A 24,737-nucleotide genomic window follows, 5' to 3' on the forward strand; every position below is an offset into this window, starting at 1 on the left:
TGGCTCACCAAAAGTCTGAGTCAATGACATGATGTCTAGAGTGACTCTACCCATTTGGAAAGACTGCTCTATACAGACAGCCTCCCCTAGCTCTCTAGTCAGAAGGTTTCTACAGTAACCTAAGAATGACATTCCGTTTTGTCAGTCAGTATCTCAGAAATGGATAGTAAGAGCTCAGTCCTAAAGAATGATTCATTATGGATAAACAAATAAAACTGCATTCCTGAAATTGCAAAACTAGAGAACAAACTCCAGATTAAATTCTCAACCTCCTTTCTGTTTCAACGTAACTGGTTAGTAATAATAGTTCATAGGGTAGTAACACAGGGGGGTTAATTTGGGTGCATTTTTGAGGGAGAGAGGTCACTTAAGAAACCTATTCTGAGACACCAATATCCTCTGAGTTCAAGATGCCAGATCAGTCCACTTTACCTGAGGGGTAAGAATCGTGTTTTATACAGAATGGCTCCCAGTGTCCACTGAACCTCTCGGTCATACACCAGTTGGGCTGTCTGAAGGTGTGGGTAGTCATAGGGAAAGTGGAATCCTTCATGAAGGACTTGGTACATCCAAGCTGATTTAAAACACTGATACCTGTGTAACAAAATAATAAATATTTTTTTAAAGAAGAAGAAGAAAAAAAAGAACTAATGCTTTCCATAGACTCCCGTTGGATGTCAAAAAAGATCCATCTCCCCAGTTCACCTTCTTAGCCTCTAGGTGGAGCCAAATCTGAGCTACTTTATCTTGATGTTTACCACAAAAGTGCAAGGAATACCTTTATGCCATAATGATATTGTTGACTGTGGTTTTCTCTTTCTTTTTATAAGAGTCTTTATTTTTAAGGAACCTGCTATACTTACATGATATCTGGGATTTGTTTCAAAATAACCCTATTGTGGTAAGAGGGGAGAAGGGTGGGAAAATAGATGAAACAAGATTGGCCAGAAGTTGATAGCTGTTAGCAGAGAAGCAGGGTGACAGGTATACAGAAATTCATTAGACTATCCTATTTTTGTTTATGGTTAAAATATCTTAACTAAAATGTTTACAAAATGGGAGGACTGGTGAAGCAAACTGGCAAAATATTGGTAGTTGTTGAAGCTGGGTGAGGGTTTATTTACTGTTCTATTTCTTTGTGTGTTCAATATTTTCATTAAAAGTTAAAAAAAAAAAAAACAAAAAACACCATGGGGCGCCTAGGTGGCTCAGTCAGATAAGCGTCTGACTTCAGTTCAGGTCATGATCTCAGTGCTCGTCAGTTCGAGCCCCGCGTCAGGCGGTGTGCTGACAGCTCAGAGCCTGGAGCCTGTTTCTCATTCTCTGTCTTTCCCCCCAACCCCGCTCCAGCCCTCTCCTGCTCACACTCTTCCTCTCAAAAATAAATAAGCATTAAAAATAAAATAAAAAACAAAAAATAAAAAAACACCACTTTTGATTTCAAACCACATGGAGAGAAACTTTTAGTAATCCTGGTTTCCCTTCGCTTCACCAAAATAGGAAGCCTATCATTCAGAAAATCTAAATCTAAAATGATCGAATTCTTGTTTCTCCTTCAACTGAAAATCCCATCTGTATTCTTGTTGCTCTCTCTCCCTCATAATCTGCTGTCTACGTTTTCAGGCCACATCTTAAGGAGAAAAGGAAGTTACTTACTTGAGCCGATGCTCATCTGCATGTGATGAAAAGAGGCCATTCTTGAATCTCTGAGTTAGGACTGACCAAGCCATGCCACAGTAATCCTGGAACAATCACAGAGAAACAAAGGAACATGAAATTAAAGCCAAACTAATTTCCCTACAGTCTCAGGTGTTCCACCTCTAAAGTTACTTGTGGGCCACTAGTTGACAAAGGAAAACAGAAATGCCACATTCATTCCCTGGACACAGTGCAAAGTGAGTGCCAGAACGCAGGCTGCTGGAGGTCTCCTTTTTATTCCCATCATCTCAAGTCCAATACAAAGCCAGCCCATCATGGCTCCTGAGCCTCTCTGGCTTCAGAGAAGGGTCAGGTTAGGACAAGAAATAGCAACAACAAAGCTAAAGGGAGCCTCATTCTACTCTATGTAAGACAGGCAGGTAAAGCAGATGGAACAGAATGGTCAAATTCTACCACTGGCCTGTTGCCCTGCTATAGTTCTCTGCAAAGAATCATTCCTTTCCTCTGAATGTCTACTTTGTGCCAGCTGCTTTTCTAGGTACCAGGGAGACCTAGCAGTGAACAAAACAGACAAACTTTCTATCCTCATGAAGCTCACACTCTAGTGGTAAGATGGACAGTAATACATATACATATGTATTATATGTAATACATATACATGTAGGTATACATAAGACATGTGCACACATATTTACATATAGAGTGTGTTATATGACATAAATGCTCATGGGAAAAATATAGCAGGAAAGGGAAATAGGTGATACTGGGGAGGGCTGCAGTTTTGGACATGGTTGCTAGGGAAAGTATCACTGGGAAAATAACTGTTGAGTCAAAGTAAAAAAACAAATTAAGGGAATAAAATCATCTTTCTTTCACCTGGGAAAGAGAACATATGAAGCCACTAGCAACTTGAGTAAGGAGTAACTTGAGCCCTTTGGTGTTCAAGGAAATAGATTCTGAAGAAGTTTTAAAATGAGTGAAAGATGTAGGCCATGAACAGTTAGGCAGCCCTAGATGCTAGAAAGGAAAAGGAATATAAGTGTATTCCCGGAGGCTGGAGAGGAAAGAACAAATACAAACCAGGTTTTCCTCAATATTTCTTAGGGACTACCTTTAGGGAATAGAATAATAAGAATAGTACAGATATTATTAAGTTGGAAGTCTTCTATCCAAAGAACTCTAGAGAATTGTAACAAAGCAGAAAGAAAAGAATAAAAAAAATATAAGGTCAGATTCTTCCCGTAAGTTTCTCTGCTAAAAGAGAGATCAGAAAGATAGGCAAACCTTCAGAGATGAACCTAAATTAAAGGAGCTATAGAAAGCTAGCAAAACTTTTACCTTTTCAGGTAACTAATGATTTAAGCCTATAAGCTGCTAATGTCCTATATATGCTCTAAATGAATTTTTATTTCTTTTGCATTTTAGTTTTTTTTTTTTTTTAAATGTTTTATTTATTTCTAGGAGATAGAGAGAGAGACAGCGTGAGCAGGGGAGGGTCAGAGAGAGAGGGAGTCACAGACTGAAACAGGCTCCAGGCTCTGAGCTGGCAGTCAGCACAGAGCCCGACGCGGGGCTCGAACCCACGAACCGCGAGATCATGACCTAAGCGAAAGTCGGACGCTTAACCGACTAAGCCACCAAGGCGCCCCTGCATTTTAGTTTTAAATAGTACTTCCGGTGACATTGCTTTTCCCAATATCTTTTTAATATTCCAAGTGACCCTATATGTCACTCTGGCCTCTGAACAAACCAAGAAAATCAAAGTGGACTTGTCCACCTGTGTGACATCATTTCCAAAGGCACATTACAACTGAGAATACCAAGTGAGGGGAAAAATATCTGGGGATGACACTTTTGACCACAAACATTGAACAAGATTATTGGAGAGCTAGAGGAGAAACCATTATCCACCACCACAATTTTGGAGCTGGGTGATAATTAGGGTGATCAAGACATATATGGAAACCTAAGCTTAATGAACTAGAAGACAGTATAGCACAGTGGGCTCCTTTAACATCTGAGCCCACATTCTCATCTGTAAAACAAAGGCTCACAGGGATCCTCTTGTGAAGAAATCAGTGAACTGAGGCATGCAGAGCCCTTTGCACAGCACCTGGCACAAAGTTAGGCATACAAAAATGGCTGCTTCTGGTATGAGTCATCTTTACTATAAACAATTTACCTGAGCAGCCTTGGCAAACGTCGGCCCATGGTAACGGCCACCAATGCGTAACACATCCTCTGTACAGTAAAAAAACTCAGAGAAACCGTAGAACTCGCTGTTGTTGAAGTCAATTGGTGACTGGTAGATGCCGTTCAACGAGGCCTGGCTGGTGTTGGAGCGAGCCAGCAGGGGGCTCAGCATTGCCCCGCAAGAAGCCCAGTCTCCTCTTCCTCGGATATGCAGCACCTGGCTGTTCCTCTCCACTACATCTGTGAGTCCCACAGGCAGACAGGGATCCAGAAATGGATTGTCCGGACTCAGACCTGTCTTCTGGCCCAGCAACCTGCCGCAACAACAAAAACAAATGACTAATGAACTCAACCTCTTCTAAGAAATGCCTAGAAGAAACCTGGTCAAAGAATGGGCTTCACAGATATTTTGTTTACATGGCATCCCTAGAAACAAGAACGGAGTAGCAACCATGCGGTCACAACACATGAACATTTACCTTAAGCAAATTCAATTTAGTAGAAACAAAGGAAAGAAGGAAGGATGGAAGGAAGGGATGTCTGGATGGAAGAGAGGGAGGCGGGAAGGGAGGGAGGAAGGGTGGAAGGAAAAAGAGGAGAGAAATATGGCAGTGATCAAATTTTGTTCAACCTTTTAATCAACGTGTATATTTCCCAATGTATAGTGAAACAACAGATATCAATCTGCTGGTCTCCATCTAGTCTTTGTTCCCACCGTCTCTTAAAAGTGCCAAGATCTTGCCACACTGAGTGTGGTTCTAACGTTTGGCAAAACACCTGGGAAGAGCTAAAGAGGGAAGGTTGGGAGAGTTTCCTGAGGAAGAGACTGCCTCAGTGATGCAGTGACAAGTGCTGGCCAGAGGAAGGACCTGCCTGGCCCGACGTGGGAAGGATGGGTAGGGGCAGGTTCTAATCCCTATCCTGGTCATCACATGGTTCTGGCTGTTTCAAGTCTGCACTTGCCCAGCAACAATATTCCCATTCCTAAAAAGTTTAGATGTCCGAGGACAGATATCAGTGGAGGCCAAATAACTTTGCCAACTGGAGTTATTCATCAGTTCCTAAACAGAGAAATGTTGAAGGGTTGACTTCCTGGGATGAAGAAGCCCCCACCAGTGTAAAGAATGAAGGAGGGAATGGGAACATGGCAACATGACAAAATGCTCTGGAACAACTGGAACCTATTTTAAGGATGGGACATCAACTCTTAAAAAGACTCAGAAAATCATATTAAGAAGAAAGGACCATTACGTTTTGACATCCCAGGAAGCATGGGTTTGTCTAGTAGAGTAGCAGCTACACAAGATGAATGATCAGTCTTCTGAATTAGGAACTTGGCAAGAAAATACCAATGTACATATTGATGTGTGGTGGCGGCCATGATGCAGCCTGCCAAGTTCTAAGACAGGAAACAGCAGACAAAAGAAAAGGGCACCAGAACAACAAAGGAAGGAAATGGAAAAGGAAGCACAGCAGCTAACAAAGATGGAACAAAACAAAACTGGTGTAAAACTTTCATAATTGCTCTTCAGATGCCATACTACCAACAGGAGCGATCGGAGCTCCACAGCCCAAGCAACATCCGTACAGACTAAAGAGTATTTTCAGAATGCAAACACACTGCTTGGTTTTAAGGCATTTGTCCATTACCCAGGATAACAGAAGTCTCCTAAAACACCCTGGCCTCTTGGTAGTTGAGACTTACAAAAACGAAAAAGAATTAGGAGACAGTATTTTCTTGAATATGGTCCCAAATGAGGCAACTGCTGTGGAGCAATTATTACAAATAGTCTATACAGGTACTTCTTCAAATTAGTATTTCTAACAAGACAAATGGGGGTAAATAATTTTATAGTGATAAAAAAAAACCTCTGCTGTTTTATACCTCCTTCAATGTACAATATACAATAATTTTAATGATACAATAATTTTAAATACTAACAAATGATACAATAATTTTAAATACTAACAAAACCCTCACAACTATTTTTACATTACAGTCTAAATACTTCATGTGGTAGCCAAATGAAGAATCAGTGATCTGTCCACGCTGCAGGGAACACTGGCTATTCTGGACTTCATGAGAGAACAATGTGAAGGTAAATTCTAACTTCACGTTTTTTATCTTTTATGTGCACTATGGAACCTCACTCCCACGTAAGATGCAACTCCACGGTCTGTAAACAAATACATCTTCCATGGAGAGGGAACTGCTAAGAGCTATGTTATACTGCACACTGCAAATTAATAACTTAGCCTTGTTTATCCTGTGATACCATTTCTGAAACAGGACACAGCAAGAGGTCATCACAATAAGGTGCTGTACTTTTCGGAGTCCTAAGAGCAAAGATCAGAATGCGCCCTAACCTAGATGAAGTGGGACTGCCAATAGGGGGCTTCCTGTTAGTAGTGACACTACCCCATTGACAGGAGTGGTCAGGAAGGAGGAGGAAGCAAGGACATATCTATCTCAGTAGGATATGAGTATTCCTTCCTAATACCTGCACCCTGATGACATTCTATTTCAGAGGCACAGATCCCCGTGTCAAAAGTACCTATTTTTGGTAAGGGTTTCATTCAGCACGAGGTCTTCATAGCGCTGTCGGGCAAAGTTGCCCCCAAACCCCAGGAAGGTCGTGACATAAACCCTATACACATGTTCGGTGTGTTGCACATCACAGCCCAGGTTGAATTCAGCCAGCAGGATCTTTGCTGCTTCTTCCTATAATACAACGTAAAGAGAAAAAAGGGAATTTTCATTTTGGTTGATTTACAGAAAGCTATAACAGGCTGCCTTCATTGATAGATTAGAAAGTTTTGGGGGCAGTACAATATGTCTCATTCGCTACACAAAATAGGTGTTTAAAAACTGTCTGCAGCTCTTTTTCCTCTCTATGATAAAACTCATCCCTCAAGATACAAACATTCTTTACATTCTAGTCAGGTAAGGAATATTAGAGGCACAAGAATGGAATCACAAGTAAGGGAAAGGAAATAACATTTAATGAATAAGTATGTATGTATCAAATACTGTACTCTGGGATTTATATGAATTATCATGTTTAATCTTCAAGCAGCCCCAGGAGACAGGGAGTATAACTGCTAAAATAAGTTAAACATTCAGCACATGTTGGTGAGTTTGTTAAGTGCTTTACATACATGGTGTCATTTTATCTTCCCAACTTCGTGAAGTGGATAATATTATTATTCTCTTTTCATACAGGAGGAGATTAAAGCTCAGAGAGGTAACCTACCCAAGATAATGTAAGCTAATGAGTATCTAAACAAATATTTGGACCCATGCAAGTTGGTCTAAGTCTGAAGACAGTGCCCTTCCTTCCCAAATACTGGCATTTCTAGCAACCCAATCTCCCTAAAAGGTAAAATACCTGTTTTGGAGGAAGGACAGAGGCTGAGGTAGGGACTTCGTAAGCAATTTGGAGAGAGGCTCCTCCCATATCCAATATCCCTACTGTCCTTCTGCGCCCTATTGCCAATTCCTGGGGAGCCTCGCCATCTGATTCTGAAATAAATAAGGGAACAGAAACAGCCTAGTAATTAAAAAAAATTAAATCAAAAATGAAAAAAAAATCAAAATGGAAATCCCTTAGAAAAAGAAGAGCAAACTGAAATAAATTAATCTCATTGTATCATCTATGTACTACAGAGAATTCTTTCAAGTAACAGTATTTTCACTATATCCCTTATAGGATGTATCTCAGTGACAAGAGAAGCAAAAAAAGTATCTTAAACTGCACTGTAGTAGTCTTACGGATAATAATTTTATTTGTATTATTTTTAAGCCATTAAACATGTTATGAAATAAAGCAAATAAATGTTTATATTAGTATGTTTAGGAACAAACATTCAGCATAAAAGAAAAAAACCATAGAAGTATAAAATCAAAGATATAAAGCAATAACCTTATAATTTTTTAAATTAATTTTTAATTTACATCCACTTTAGTTAGCATATAGTGCAATAATGATTTCAGGAGTATATAGTGATTCATCCCCTATCTATACCACCCAGTGCTCATCCCAACAAGTGTCTTCTTTAATGCCCCTTGCCCATTCAGTCCATCCCCCCACCCACCACCCCTCCAGCAACCCTCAGTCTGTTCTCAGTATTTAAGAGTCTTTTATGTTTTGTTCCCCTCCCTGTTTTTATATTATTTTTGCTTCCCTTCCTTTATGTTCATCTGTTTTGTATCTTAAATTCCACATATGTGTGAAGTCATATGATATTTGTCTTTCTCTAATTTCGCTTAGCATAATACACTCTAGTTCTATCCACATTATTGCAAATGGCAAGATTTCATTTTTTTTTTTATTGCTGAGCAATACTCCATTGTATATATATGCCATATCTTCTTTATCCATTCATCCATCAGTGGACATTTGGGCTCTTTCCATACTTTGGCTACTGTCGATAGCACTGCTATAAACATTGGGGTGCATGTGTCCCTTTGAAAGAACACACCTATATCCCCTGGATATATACCTAGTAGTGTGATTGCTGGGTCGTATGGTAGTTCTATTTTTGAACTTTTTGAGGAACCTCCATACTGTTTTCCAGAGTGGCTGCACCAGTGTGCATTCCTACCAGCAGTGCAAAAGAGTTCCTCTTTTTCCACATCCTTGTCAACATCTGTTGTTGTCTGAGTTGTTGATTTTAGCCATTCTGACCGGTGTGAGGTGGTATCTCATCGTGGTTTTGATTTGTACTGCCCTGATGATAAGTGATATTGAGAATTTTTTTATGTGTCTGTTACCATCTGTATGTCTTGTGAAAAGTTTCTATTCACGTCTTTTGCCTATGTCTTCACTGGATTATTTGTTTTTTGAGTGTTGAGTTTGCTAAGTTCTTTATAGATTTTGAATACTAACCCTTTATCTAATATGTCATCTGCAAATATCTTCTTCCGTTCCATCAGTTGCCTTTTAGTTTTGCAGATTGTTTCCTTCACTGTGCAGGAGCTTTTTATTTTTATGAGGTCCCAATAGTTCATTTTTGCTTTTGTTTCCTTTGCCTCTGGAGAAGTGTTAAGTAGTTGCTGCACCCAAGGTTAAAGAGGTTTTTGCCTGCTTTCTCCTTTAGGATTTTGATGGCTTTCTGTACTACATTTAAGTCTTTCATCCATTTTGAGTTTATTTTTGTGTATGGTGTAAGAAAGTGGTCCAGCTTCATTTTTCTGCATGTCGCTGTCCAGTTCTCCCAACACCCTTTGCTGAAGAGACTGTCTTTATTCCATTGGATGTTCTTTCCTACTTAATCAAAGATTAGTTGGCCATACATTTGTGGGTCCATTTCTGGGTTCTCTATTCTGTTCCACTGATCTAAGTGTCTGTTTTTGTGCCAGTATCATACTGTCTTGATGATTACAGCTTTGTCATACATCTTAAAGTCCAGGAGTGTGATGCCTCCAGCTTTGGTTACCTTTTTCAGGATTGCTTTGGCTATTCGGGGTCTTTTCTGGTTCCAAACAAACTTTGGGATTGTTTGTTTTAGCTCTGTGAAGAATGCTGGTGTTATTTTGATAGGGATTGCATTGAATATGTAGATTGCTTTGGGTAGTATGGTCATTTTAACAATATTTGTTCTTCCAATCCATGAGCATGGAATATTTTTCAATTTTGGGGGGTCTTCTTCAATTTCGGGGGGATCTTCTTCAATTTCTTTCATAAGTTTTCTACAGTTTTCAGTGTACAGATTTTTTACCTCTTTGTATAACCTTATAATCTTAAATATGAATTGGAACTATCACTATGAAATCATTATTTCTTTTTCTCTTTCTAAAAATACTATTTTCTAGCTCTGTCCACTGAAAGGGCCTCAAAGCAAGGATAATCTAGGAGCAATAAATACTCCTGGCATCCATGGGCTCTAAATATCATTTTCTAATAAAAGCAACCAGGGCTCCTTAAAAAATGTCTGATGCTGGGTCTAAGGTAGAAAAAATACAAGACAAACCTGGAATATACCTTAGTGTGCCAAAAAGCAAGGGAAATGTATAATTTGAGTACTGAAAAGAATGATGATGTGATGGACTACAATGCATCAAACACTTAAAATCTACAAATTCATAATGATATTGAAAAAAAAAACTTCACTAGTTACCTTTGGAAATTGCTAGGACATCAACTCATTATTCACAAACTTGATAAATAAAAGGAAAGAATGAAAGATTTATTCTGTCTTTCTATTAAGAACTGTATTCCAGGATACTCAAATAGTTAATGAAGAAAATTTTGCTATATAAAAACCCCAGATGTTATATGCAGAAGAAATGAAGAATTAGAAAAATAACTATTTTGCAACCTCTAATGAAAAAATGGATCTAAATAACAATCACAGTTGGCTACTATAACCTTTAAGTGAAAAGTAGCTGGAGAACTTTTATAATAGATTAGATCAGGCTGACAATACCTGAACCCTGAATACCTGATCAGTCTTAACGTGACTAAAAGTGGGACAACCAGACATTATAAAACTTCTGATGTGATGTAGTAGGAAACAGTGCCAATTTATTTATTTATTATTTATTCTTGCCAAAAGAACTGAATCTGTGTCTAATCAGGCTTCTATATCTAATCTCCAATTTATAGGACATAAGGAGGGATGTGAAACATGTTTAAGACCCCACAAAAATTCAGTCAATCAAATCAAGAATGTGGCAAATTCATTCTATCAAGTGAGCCAGTTTTGTTTTGTTTTTGTTTTTTTAATGAATGATTTGAGGAAAAGAGGTGGGAGGGGGGAAGCTGTTACAGATTAAGAAATTTATCAATCAAATGTAATTGTGATCCTTGTTCAGATTCTGATTTTAACAAGACAACTACATGTAAATGTTCTTGACACAATAAAGGAAGTCTCTACCTGGGTATTAGATAGATGTTACATGGTATTAGAAATTGTTAACTTTTTAAAATTTAAGAATGGCATTGTAGATATTTCATTTGTTTTGAAGCTCCTCATTGGTGAGAGATATACATTAAAGTACAGGAAGATAAAATGGGGTTGTCTGGGGTTTAGTTTTAAAAATCCAAAAGGAGGGGTGCCTGGGTGGCTTGGTCAGTTGAGCGTCCGACTCTGGCTCAGGTCATGGTCTCATGGTTTGTGGATTCAAGCCCCACGTCGGGCTCTTTCCTGACACCTCGGAGCCTGGAGCCTGCTTCAGATTCTGTGTCTCCCTCTCTCTCTGCCCCTTCCCCACTTGCATGTGCGTGCTCTCTCTCTCTCTCGCTCTCAAAAATGAATAAACATTAAAAAAAATCCAAAAGGAAAAAAATCTGTGTTGTATGGAGGCAGGGTGGGGCCAAAAAACTGACCAACCACTAATTAGTGTTGAGTCTGAGTAATGGATTCATGGAGATTCATTTAATTATTTATTCTACTTCTGTAAATGTTTGTAACTTTCCATATTAAAAAGTTAGAAAGAAACAAAAAGGCAAAGTAGGACTGGAAAATGAAGCATCTTTAGTTAAAAAAAAAAAAAAAAAAAAGAAGAAGAAAACAACTCAAATGTGGCACTTACGTTATACTGACAGGTTACAATATAAACCTTCATTCAGTCCTTAGAACTGTCTTAAGATAACAATGTTACTCACCATCCTCATGGTCGAACCTTCCCAAAACAAAGTTGATTCCAATCCATGCATAAACTCCTAAGTAAGAGACATAAAAGCCCTTGCTTAATTCTCTGTTTCTATGCCATGTATGCACCTCTCCCAGTGCTGCTCTTTCTTCGTTTTCTTAGAAAAAAGTGATGGTAGTATTTTATTCCACACTCTTAGTGTATGAATTTAAAATCTCTTATCTTCTGATGCTTTTTCCTTTTAAAATGATTCGCATTTCCTAAATCAATGTGTAAAAACAAATGTAAAAAAACGTGCATTTTGGAGTTCTGGCTCTGGGCAAGAGGAAGTAAGCACATTCTACCCTGTCACCCCACCGAACACAGTACAAACTCTGGACAGAATGTATGGAGATGTGTGAGAGCTCTGGAAGGAAATAATAAGAGGCACACTGAGTCAGAGATCAGAAGTTAAAGTACCACCAAACCTGTAGCAAGTGTCCCATTTTTCCCCCTTAGATATTGCTTGGCCGGTACTCAAAAGCAGCTTGAAACACAAAAGGAAATCCAGGTGTGGAGAGAAAGAACTTCAAGACCTTGCTTTCTGGTCTAAGGAGCATTAAAAGGGACTCCGAAGGCTCCAAAAGAATGGAGGAAAATCCCTTGGGTTTTTTTTCCCCTTTACTTTGTTCTCTGCTACCAGACAAGCCTGCAGCAGTGAAAGTAGAAATTGGGCAGGTGCCTAAAACTCTGAAGGATATGAATCTACTCCAAAAGAGGAACTATGGCCTCAAGAGTTGAAGAAAATCCTTACTGCTGATTTTTCTCCCTATCCTCCACCATTTAGCCCTGGATGCAGATGTAATCGTGGGAAATGTATGGCAGAGTAGGCAAATTAAAGCCCTGGCTTAATGACTGGAGGACCATGAAAGTGAGCCCCAGGGAACCAGAAAATGTTGGGGAGAACACAGAGAATAAGGAATAAAGCGGTACATGAACTCCTGGGCTCACGGTCAAGCTACACATGTACGGCTCTCACTCTAAACAATATACCAAATGTTCTGAGAACTGTACTGGGTAGACACCCCATTTGTATGGACTATGCCCAGGTTTCAGAGTGACCACTGGGTGACAAACAAATGGGACAAAACAAAATAGCAGTGGCAAGGCTTTGAAAAATGAATCAATACAATCACAGAAGGCAGGTCAGAACTTGAGGCATGAACCTAACCAGGTCAACTCCCTGCTAAACAAACAAAAATCAATATTTGCCTTATGACTGAAACAAGGCCCGGAGTCTCATAATATAACATTCAAAATACCCAGGATACAATATAAAATTATTTAGCATGAAAAAAACTAGGAAAATCTCAACTCCTAAGGGAAGAGATGCCAACCCCAAGATGACACAGATGTCAGAATTACCAGACAGAGATATTAAAGCAGCTATATAACCAAGAAATACAAGCAGTCTTACAGTGAACGGAAAGATAGAAAGTCTTGGCAAAGAAAGAGAATACAAAAAAAGAAACAAATGAAAATTTTAGAACCAGAGAATGCAATACTGAACTTGAAAAGGTAAATCTTTTCCCTTATGTGAACTGCAACTAGAATGCATAGATTTTCTCTTTTTCAAGAAATGGAAACATAATTTGTCATATAGGTCACATTTGGGCCACATGAGAACATACATTCAACTACACCCCAAAACTGCAAACCCAGTAGTGCAAGCTTTTAAGGAAGTACTGGTACTGCATAATAAATCCAGTAAAGGGTGGGTGCTTGCATAACACAGTTTGTTAAGCACCTGACTCTTGAATTCAGTTCAGGTCATGGTCTCACGGTGGTGAGATGGATCCCTGAGTCGGGCTCTGCACTGAGCATGGGGCCTGCTTGGGATTCTCTCTCCCCCTCTCTTTCTGTTCTTCCCCTGCTCACTCCCTCTCCCTCAAAATAAATAAATCTTTAAAAAATAAATGCAATGAAAGGAGAGCCCATAACAAAAGAAAAGTAAGTAATAATCACCCTGATCCTCCCCTATTAAAGTTTCCCCTTACTTTAATTTACATCTAAATTTGGTAAACTCAGTACAACTCCTGGAAGTATGTGTGTTTTCAAAACTACAATTAGCTAAGCTAATCAAATACCCACTTGGAATCATCACTAAATACTAATATATTCTTTTTTCTTTTTTTAAATGTTTTATTTATTTCTAGGAGAGAGAGAGAGAGAGAGAGACAGCGTGAGCAGGGGAGGGTCAGAGAGAGAGGGAATCAAAGACTCTGAAACAGGCTCCAGGCTCTGAGCTGGCAGTCAGCACAGAGCCCGACGCGGGGCTCAAACCCACAGACCGCGAGATCATGACTTAAGCGAAAGTCGGACGGTTAACCGACTAAGCCACCCAGGCGCCCCCTAATATATTCTTATAAGCACAGTACTTAGCACAAAGTTAAACATATAAACATATGAACATATAAACATATAAACATATGACTTCTAGAAGCAGCAATCTAAAACAGATACCAATGCAAAATATGCAAATAAAAAAAAACATATAACAGAATCAAGAAAATTACTCAGAGAAAAATGAAAATCAAATACATAAAGCAATCCTAACCCCGCCCCCAGCAGAGAGACTATGCCATCGTTGAGCTGAAGCAGTATACCCCTCAAGGCCCAGTACCTTCCTGCTTCCCAGAGATCACTTCTGCCTGAGACTGTGAAAAGAGGAAGTCAAACTCCAGTGGTAAATCTCTCACCAGATCAGCCAAGATAGCCAGCTGCTTTCTGCAAGAAAGAACAAAAAATATAAAAGTTAATTGTTAAACACTCTTCTCACGATTAGCTTCAACTTGACCTTCTACTCAAACTTGTTATGACCTCACTATTCATGTAGTCCATTCACTAGTTGAGCCCTGTTTCTTTTTGGTACTTCTCATGATTTTAAAAGTTTAAACTGCCTCCAAAGTATGTCTTTCCACTTAAAAGGCAATATGATACTAGTAATACTTTTCCTTTGCATAACTTTATAATTCAAATAGTATTAAAAGATGAAACTATATTTCTGTGCCTCTCACAAGGCTGAGTATGTATAAGTGGCAGGAAGCACAGTTTCATAATTGCATGATTTGTAATTACTATGAAAGGAAGCTGTCAGACTATGGAACCCAATCTTATCCTCAGATCTTACACCATACAGAAACAACACCTCATATTACCACACAACACATGCTGTTAGGTCCACAAACTTTTAATAATCCTTTGCAAAGCTGACAATGAACTTTTTAATCTCCTTTTATATATTTCAAGGGTTGGGGTTTTTTTTTTTCTTTATAAAAATCTTATCATTTGAAAAACCCAGACCAAGATTAAAATCCAAAGGTTATAACGATTTGGGGACAAAATTTGAATCTTGGTATCTAGGGTTATTTTCTCCTCTAGAGTTTTATGCTATCAGTATTATTAATAAAAGCAAAGAAACAAAGCTAGAAGTAATAATATGAATCTAGAGAAAGTGGTTAAAAACTAGAGCAACTATCCTGAATTTTTAAAATTACTCATCACAATAATATTCTATTGGCTCCGATAGTAGTCAGTATTACTTAGTGAAGAATGATAACACTTAAAAGTAAAGAATACATTTAAAATAATAATTTTCTTTCAGCTCAGGTCATGATCTTATGGTTGTGAGATCGAGCCCCACATCAGGCTCTGCACTGAGCATAGAGTCTACTTGGGATTCTCTCTACCTCTTTTCTCTACCTCTCCCAGCTCATGCATGCTCACATGATCTCTCTCTCTCCCTCTCTCTCAAATAAATACACATTTTAGGAAAAATAAAGTCATAGTTTTCCAATATACTGTCAAATACAGTTTCTAAAAAAGCTTGTTGTTATAAATATTAAATTCTTACAAAAAGAATTTTACATGGGGAACAAGAGGGATTATTTTGCCCTCCCTGTTGGATATGCTTCCAATTGGATAGTTGCTTAAAATGACCAAAGAGGGCTTGCTGATTTTGGGGACAATATGGAAAAAAAAGGGCACCCACATACACTGCTGTTTGGAATGTAAATTACTGCTATGATCTCTCTCTTTTTTTTCTTTTTTTTTTTTTGGTAGGCTTCATGCCCAATGTGGGGCTTGAACTCATGACACTGGGATCAAAAGTCAATGTTCTACCAACTGAGCCACCTAGGTGCCCCACTGTATGATCTTTCTAAGAGCAATCTAGGACTTTATGTCCAAATTTTTAATGTGCTTAACTTTTGACCAGCTATTCCACTTTTAAAAATTTATTGCATGCTGAGAAACAAACTGAGGACAGATGGATGTGGGGGGAGGGGGGAGACGGGCATGGAGGAGGGCACTTGTGGGGATGAGCACTGGGTGTTATATGGAAACCAATTTGACAATAAACTATTTGTAAAAAAAAAAAATTTATTGCAAGTAAATCATCAGATAAGAATACAAAAAGGAAGTGAATACTGCAGCATTTATAACAATGAAAAAGTGACAACCTGTTAACTAATCTATGCCATATCCATATAATGTAATATGAGACAGATGTTAAAAGAAATGAGGTCGATTTATACTCTATATGTAGTGACATGAAAAGATGTCCAATATATTCTGAGTTCTAATAGGTTATGAAACAGTACATACAATATGATCCCAACTTCTACTGAACAATAAAACCAAAAAAATCATATACTACACAGAACTTTTGTTCTCTAAAATTCAACAGTTTCTTTTTTTTAAATTAATTTTAATGTTTATTTATTATTTGGAGAGACAGAGAGACAGAGAGTGCAGAGGAGGGGCAGAGAGAGAAACATAATCCAAAGCAGGCTCCAGGCTGTCAGCATGGGTCTTGAACCCACAGACGGTGACATGACCTGAACCCGAATCAGCTGCTTAAAAGACTGAACCATCGAGGTGCCCCAACATTGTTTCTTTATTTAAAAAAGAAAAACAACTTTCCATGGTACCCAGGTAGCTCATTAAGCATCTGACTCTTGGTTTCAGCTCAGGTCATGATCTCAATGTTTATGAGTTCAAGCCCTGCACCTGGCTGTGTGCTTACAACACAGAGCCTGCTTGGAATTCTCTCTCTCCCTCTCTCTGCCCCTCCCCAACTCACATTGTCTCTCTCTCTCTCAAAATAAATAAATAAATTTAAAAACAAACAAACAAAAACAAAAAACTTTCAGTGGCAAAATGGTAATAACTGTTGAAGCTGGGGACTGAGAAAACAAGGATTCGTTATGCTGTTCTATTTTTATGTTTGAAATTTCCCATAACAAAAGGTTCTTTTTTTCCCTAAGTGCTGCCTTGTACTACCTTTGTAATTTTTATTTTATTTTATTTATTTATTTATTAATGTTTATTTCTGAGAGAGAGAGAGAGAGCGTGAGCAGGGGAGGGTCAGAGAGAGAGGGAGACACAGAATCTGAAGCAGGCTCCAGGCTCTGAGCTAGCTGTCAGCACAGAGCCCGATGCGGGGCTCGAACCCACGAACCGTGAGATCATGACCTGAGCCGAAGTCGGACGCTTAACCAACTAAGCCACCCAGGTGCCCCAACCTTTGTAATTTTTAAAGGGTATTACCATTACAAAATGAAAAAGAGGTAAAACAAACTGTTAGTCTAGGTCTTTGAAAAAGAAATAAAACCTAGTGATAATACATTTCAATATACAGTCTAGGTGATTTAAACCCATTTTTTAAAAAAATGTTTTTTTGGGGCGCCTGGGTGGCTTAGTCGGTTGAGCGTCCGACTTTCGCTTAGGTCATGATCTCGCGGTTCGTGGGTNGTTTTTTTATTTATTTCTGAGAGTGAGAGAGACAGCGTAAGTAGGGGAGGGTGAGAGAGAGAGGGAGACACAGAATCCAAAACAGGCTCCAGGCTCTGAGCTGGCTGTCAGCACAGAGCCCAACTCGAGGCTCAAACCCACGAACCATGAGATCATGACCTGAGCCGAAGTCAGACGCCCAACTGACTGAGCCACCCAGGCGACCCTTAAACCCATTTTGAATACTGCTCACAAATGCTAATAAATTAGCAAAGCATTAATTATACAAAACAGGTTCTTACAGTGATGGTTATATGTATGTCAACAACTACAGCTGCCTCAAGAGGTAACAATGATTCCATAAGCCCAGGATAAATTGCATTATGTAGAAGAGGTGATCAGAAGATGAATTAAAAGGCAAGCTCTTTACAAATTCTTAAGATAAAAGATATATAAATATTCAGAGCTTCCATGCGGACAGTGAACATCTTAGACAAAAGGAATGGAGTTACGTAGTGGGTTTTGTCTGGATAGAAACTTCTTTGACAAACAGTATCAATGCTGAGTGACATCAAGAGATAAGATAATTCTTTCTTTTGCTCCAGACCCACAAAACATGGCCAAACCATCACCCTCCTGGTTGGCTCTGCCTTTGTGACTTCCACATCAGCGTTTTCTCTGGCCTTCATCCCCTTCCTTGGTGTGGATCTCAGACCACTCGCAGGCCTGCGATGTGGCACTCACTGTGTCACCTATACTCTTCCCAGGGTTTCTAAATCTTGAACTATATGATTATTACTTTATGTCAAAACCAAAAATTCTAAATTACACGTGCAGTATGGTTACAACATTGTAGAAATGACAGACAGATGTACAGAGAGAAAGGAATATGACAAAATGAAACATTTTCAATAGGGCAATAGGGATATAAGTTTGTTGTTATTGTTTTTCCTTTAATGCAACTATAATATTTTAAAATCTGGTTTTAAAATTAAAAAATACAAAAAAAATTTGAGTGATAGCATCCATGAGTGGGTGAGAAGGGCAGAGGGAAAGAGAGAGAGACAAAACCCCAAGCAGGCCCCACGCTGAGCACAAAGCCTGATGCAAGCTCAATCCCACAACCCTAGGATCATGACCTGAGCTGAAATTAAGAATTGGACACTCAACTGACTGAGCCACCCAGCCACTCTGAAAACAGAACAAAAAATTTTTAAGTTTATTTATTTATTTAGAGAGGGAGAGTGCAAGCAGCGGAAGGGCAGAGAGAGAGAGAGAGAGAGAGAGAGAGGGAATCCCAAGCAGGATCCATGCTGTCAGCACAGAGCCCAACACGGGGCTGAATAGCATGAATCATGAGATCATGACCTGAGCCAAAATCAAGAGTCAGCCGCTTAATCTACTGGGCCACCCAGGCACCCTAAAACAAAAAATTTTTAAAGGTCAAGATATACAAGAAAATAGGGCCTAAAAGGCCTCTCATTTCAATGAATGGCTATATAAAATAATCTGCTTCTCAACAGTAGACAAGATAGTAAGCCAGTAATTTGTGTCTAAAGAGAAGGAAAGAAGCCCAATGAAAGAACTGTGGACATATGTTATATTGCCTGGCACCTCTGGCATAAGCAGCACAAAGCCCTACATACATAGCCATGCTATGTATGTCACTGGCCAAGAATACAAAATAAAACTTTCTGGAAAAGGGAACTGTTATTTACCAAGAAAAAAATATTTAAGCTAATAAAAATACTTGATGCCTATGAGACTTTGAACATTCCAAAAGGATGAATTCAAAAGTTAAGTGAGATCACTCCCACCCCATGACCATAAGTGTGAAGGGGCCGGGAAGTATCAAAGGGTAGAAATTACAAACAAGAAGGGATCTGACCTAAGTACAGCCACTGCCTCTTCCTCCTCTTTCTCTTCTCCTTCAAGAGAAGGAAGGAGAATTGGGTGGTAAGATACTGGGCTAAATTGCCAAGGTCAAGTGGGAAAGACTTGACTGGATGAAACTGAAAAACTAGTCTAAAACAATGGAGACTGAGCTTCTCAAGCAGCACCGTCACCAGGCAGTTATGGAGAGAGTGGCATTCCTATGGGCCCCCAGGTACCCAGTTGCTCAGGTGAACCTCCTACAACCCTTCTGTTACCTATGCTCCCCTTCTAGTGATCTAAATTTGTCACCACCACCACTGCTTATCAGTCAAAACTAAGAATCATTACAGCCATCAGAGATAGATACTGATCCCAAAGAAGCAAATGACATGAAGCTCTGAACAGACTATGAAATAACTACATGCAGGGGTGGCTCTGCTCTATTTTGAGCAAGGAGTCTTCCAGTGCCACCTGTCGGCTCTGCATAGTGCACCCACAGTCCCCCTTCAGACCAGGGAACTACAAAGAATAATATGTGGAATCAGCCTGGCAATTCTTGTGCCACCCATTCTCCCATGTTCCTCAGACCCCGCATCTCACCTCTCAGGGAGAAGCCTCATGCCTGCTGTGCACAGGATGTAAAGGGGGGTCTCCTTGTGCTTCTTCACAGGCACATGAGCTGCAGCAAAGCTCAGCAGAGGACGAAGGTAATCACTGGCATGTTCTGGAGTGTCAGCCATTGCAGAGATTCCTTAAGTAAGACAAAATACTTTAAAAAGCAGATCACGTGGACTCAGAAGACTGATATCTATAAAGTTCTGCTTAAAGTCTTAAACGCTTATTATTTGAGAGGATGGGAACAGCAATGAATGAGATCTCTCCTATTCTCCAGAATCTAAAGACAAAAAGGGTAGCTTTCTTTTTGCCTCTTCTCTTCTCTCCTCTGTCATGCCTGCAGCAGGTAAAGAGACTGACAACAAAACATATCCCGAATAGTACCTGGCTTGATTTTTTTAACCACTGGTTGGCTATTGCGGTCTCTCATCTGTTTGATGTCCAGCAAATCATGGGGGTTGCCATTATGTCTTGGCCAGAAATAAACAAAAATCCGGGAGCCACTGCTGCCACAATCCACAACAAGTCCATAATTTAGAGTTGGGTCTTCAGTGTCAGTTGCTTCAAGGTCCCCTACTCGAGCCAAATACCTGAGCCAGGCAAAAAGAGAAATTGGGGTCAAGGAGTCCACCTGTGCCAGCCACATGGAACCACAGGACACGAAACAACACTAACAACATAGTTAGCGATGTACATAGATAAGGCAACAGCTGGTTTGCTTGCCGAGAGCCACTGAAATGGCCGTGGGGGCAGTTATGAAACTGGCTGGGATACCAGATCTTTTTTTTTTTTTAATTAATTTTTTAAAAATTTACATCCAAGTTAGTTAGCATATAGTGCAACAATGATTTCAGGAGTAGATTCCTTAATGCCCCTTACCCATGTAGCCCATCCCCCCTCCCACAACCCCTCCAGCAACCCTCTATTTGTTCTCCATATTTAAGAGTCTCTTATGTGTTGTCCCCCTCCCTGTTTTTATATTATTTTTGTTTCCCTTCCCTCATGCTCACCTGTTTTGTATCTTAAAGACCTCATATGAGTGAAGTCATATGATATTTGTCTTTCTCTGACTAATTTCATTTAGCCTAATACCCTCTAGCTCCATCTACACAGTTGCAAATGGCAAGATTTTATTCTTTTTGATTGCTGAGTAATACTCCATTGTATATATATATACATACCACATCTTCTTTATGGGATACAAATCTTTTACCAACTTTAAACAACTTGCAGGCCTGAGTAAATACCTATTTTTTATTGTTATAAGCCACTAAGATATGGGGCAGTTTGTTATACACACTAGTTAACTAAAACAATCCTAAGAATTTCTCTTCTATCTCTCTATCCTTTCTGTATATAAACATTAAGAATACTTTGGAATGATTATCACTTACTATGTGTTTCTGGATGGTCGTATTTATGGGGCTTTTCGCTTTATACTTTTTACTGCTAGAATTGCATTAATAAAAAATGTATTTCATAAACACCGTAGTTATTCTTTTCTATAATCTTTTCAAGTATTTTATGGTCATAAAAAGAATGCTTATAAAATATGTATAAATAACAATAAAACAATGCCTCTGTACCCAACACCCAGTCTAAAAAATAAAACATTACACTGCTTTAAAAAAAAAAAAAGCAAAGCTTCTAGGCCCTAGGACATCAGTACTTTCTGTTGGAATTTTTTTCAGATTCTCATTGTAAGATATTTCTTTGGCAGACAACAGGAAGATGAAACAAGTAAGATGATACCATCAAAACACCAATGTCTGAGTCTCAGCTCTAGCACTTTCTATGCTGTGTGACCTTCAACAAGTTACCTAACTTCTCTCAGACTATTTTCTCATCTGTAAAATAAGGATGCCGAGTCTCCGCCCTCAGACAGACAATGTATGCTGAGTGGTTAACACAGCACTGTGCTACTGCCACTGCCCTTACTGTTACGTGGTAATTGTGAAAGCAAATAATAGACAACTATCTGGCGAAAAGGGCTGAAAAGTCCAGAAGAAAAGAAGGCTAAGAGTCAGTAAAATGCCCCTGAGTCTGAGGCTTTAATAAACATTAAGGTTCACCTTAGAGTCTGAAAAGTACAAACATTGCTAACTTCCCTTGGAAGACTTCACTTGAAGAGAAGCTCAGTGAGAATGGCTTAATTTTAACTTACTATGTGGAAAGAGTTTTTTATTGGTGCTAAGAATATATACTACATGGTAAACAGATTAAAACGTTGTCCTGTAAAATCTTTTAAATTTGATTAAGTATCACTATAGGTTGAGCTAATAGTTGAATATTATTTTGCTCTGAAAGCAATGCTGTCAAGTTTTTCAAGTATCACCACTAAACTCCCTTATACCTGCCCTAATCATCCAAAATTGTATTTAGACCTAATTCCCCCTAGACCCTTACACAGAACCCCTCAAAACTAGGTTTTGTGAAGCCTGAAACTAATGCCATTAGATAGTTTTTTTGTTCTGTTTTGTTTTTAAGAAAGATTCAACATTACAAATACAAAAGGGTCCTATACATGTAGAGAGCCCTGAAGGCATCATTAGCTCTTCAGTAAATCCACCTCTGATCAGACGATAAGCCATATTCCCACACCTCGCAATAATCTAGCCCATGTTTACTGGTGATTTGACATTGCTATGCAGACCACAAAGTTCCCTACTTTGGACAGAAAAGCAAACCTTGATGAATGGATGAGCATATAATCAGTTCTGAAATTAAAAAGTAGAGTTAAGTACCTTTCCTACTGTACAATACAAAATAAGGGTAGATCATATATTTGAGCTCCAGTATCATGCTGTAAATGATTACATAGGATAGGGTCAGGCAGAACTTTATTCTGGATCCAATATGAGAAGGAGTTATGGGAAATGAAGCAGGTGGTAAGAAATCTGTTACACTCTAGCAAGTTTATAGTCCTAAAGAATGTTTCACCACATACTTTCCCATTCTAATCAAATTACTGGGCTGTGGGGCGCCTGGGTGGCTTAGTCAGCTAAGCGTCCGACTTTCGCTTAGGTCATGATTTCACGGTTCGTGGGTTCGAGCCCCGCGTTGGGCTCTGTGCTGACTGCCAGCTCAGAGCCTAGGGCCTGTTTCAGAGTCTGTGACTCCCTCTCTCTCTCTGACCCTCCCCTGCTCATGCTGTCTCTCTCTCTCTCTCTCTCTCCTAGAAATAAATAAAACATTAAAAAAAAAAATTACTGGGCTGAACTGGGCTTATGATCCACAAATCAACTCATAATAGCTCACTTCTATCTCATGAAAGCTGGGAAGAAATCTGGGTTCAAGTTATAGAACTCTTGCAAATACTGACCTCACGTAAGATAATTCATCTCTAGCCCAAAGTAACTTTTCCTTTCTTATCCTTGCAATCTTTCTACTTCACACCCTTCACAGATCTCTCTCTGATTTCCCTCTCTCAAAACCTTCCCCTCTACTTTTCTGACTATATTCTAGACCCCATTCCCTCCTGCTTAATGAATAACTTTTCTCCAGTACACTGGTTCTCAAACTTGTAGGGCTCAGGACCCCCTTTTATATTCTTAAAAATTACTGGATGCATCCTACACTGTTGGTGGGAATGTAAACTGGTACAGCCCCTCTGGNAAAAAAAATTACTGGATGCAAAAGAGCTTTTGTATACGTGGGTTACATCTATTTATATTTATCATGTTAGAAAACAAAACAGAAAAATTTTTAATATTTACTTATTTAAATATAACAATGAACTCTTTACATGTTAATATATTTTATAAAAATAACTATTTTTAAAAATAAAAACATAGAAGAGTGGCATTGTTTCATGGTTTTGCAAATCTCTTTAGTGTGTGGATTAATAGAACACAGCTAGACTCTCATACTTGCCTCTATTCAATGTTACAATATGTTGTTTTGATTGAAGTATATGAAAAAAAAAAACCAAAGCAACACATGTTGTTGGAAAAGGGAATATTTGAATAGCCCGTTTAGAATCTTCTTGGATACTATACTACATCTCAACAAGTAGAGTTTCTTAAAGGTTAACTGCAATGTGAAGTCTATAACCCTATCTAAGAATGTTTCATACTTTATAACATTAACCATTAGTCTATCTTGCACTTTGAATGACTTTTACTCCTGCGCAATTCTGTAACATCCTATACTGGGAAATACTGGTTCACTGAGCTATGCAAATCTTTCTAACATTGACACATTTCATTCTACAATGTTAAACACACACACACACACACACACTAATATCACTACCAATATTACTTTTTAAAAAGTCTTTTTGGGTGGGGGGATGGGCTAAGTGGGTAAGGGGCATTAAGGAAGACACATGTTAGGGATGAGCACTGGGCATTTATATATAGGGGATGAATCACTGGAATTTATTCCTGAAAACATTTTTGCACTATAAGCTAACCTAACTTGGATGTAACTTTAAGGGGGAAAAAAAAAAAGTCTCTTGAGTATTGAGAAGCTGGCAGACTCATAGTGGCAGATACAAATGTTCCAAACTGCTAATTTCCACTTGAAAGCTCAAATGTTATCACTGTCAATAAAAACTAACAGTTGTCTTCCTTAAAGTGACAGGCTTTTACCTCACTCATTTTTCAGGAAGAGGTCTATGAAATATCCAAGTCTGAAAACCATAGTTTTTCTGGCCTTCTTTCAAGTAAGAATAATATTCTGTGATAAGAGCAACTAGGTTTAGCTCATACCCCCAAACAATTGCCTAAGGCCTTTTCCTCAAGACAATTCCAGTGTGCAAGAGAAGTGCTTAACTCACACTTCCAATTTTGTCACACAGAATACGAAAAAGATATTCTTAAACGGAACTGGAATTTTTTCCCATTACAATTGTGTGACGACGACAATTACCATAAGTAACAGTGTAATTTGGTGCCTGCATCTTGATTTGTGCCAAGGCGCCTGCAGTCCTCCCTACCCATTGCTTTGCATCACTAGTATAATCAACTCGGTGAAAAGGGCAATAACATCACAATAACCAAGAGGTAGAAGCAAATAAAATATC

General features: G+C 38.9%; 1 protein-coding gene and 1 pseudogene across 1 annotated transcript in view; one reads left to right on the forward strand and one right to left on the reverse strand.

Annotated features, from left to right (window-relative positions):
- The window catches only part of ENTPD7 (ectonucleoside triphosphate diphosphohydrolase 7), a 39,998-nt gene that overhangs the window by 2,581 nt on the left and 12,680 nt on the right, over nt 1-24,737 (reverse strand). The window contains exons 4-12 of the mRNA XM_077778826.1: nt 20,096-20,301; nt 19,697-19,847; nt 14,112-14,215; nt 11,463-11,519; nt 7,242-7,375; nt 6,408-6,574; nt 3,842-4,166; nt 1,657-1,742; nt 433-594 (exon numbers count right to left, since the gene is read on the reverse strand). Of these exons, the coding sequence (XP_077634952.1) occupies nt 433-594; nt 1,657-1,742; nt 3,842-4,166; nt 6,408-6,574; nt 7,242-7,375; nt 11,463-11,519; nt 14,112-14,215; nt 19,697-19,847; nt 20,096-20,301 (1,392 nt within the window). The remainder of the gene's footprint in view (nt 1-432; nt 595-1,656; nt 1,743-3,841; nt 4,167-6,407; nt 6,575-7,241; nt 7,376-11,462; nt 11,520-14,111; nt 14,216-19,696; nt 19,848-20,095; nt 20,302-24,737) is intronic.
- On the forward strand, nt 4,510-5,373 carry LOC144244622 (receptor-binding cancer antigen expressed on SiSo cells pseudogene; annotated as a pseudogene).

The sequence above is a fragment of the Crocuta crocuta genome, unplaced genomic scaffold (genome assembly GCF_008692635.1).
Source record: "Crocuta crocuta isolate KB4526 unplaced genomic scaffold, BGI_CrCroc_1.0 scaffold170, whole genome shotgun sequence".
Lineage (NCBI taxonomy): Eukaryota > Metazoa > Chordata > Mammalia > Carnivora > Hyaenidae > Crocuta > Crocuta crocuta.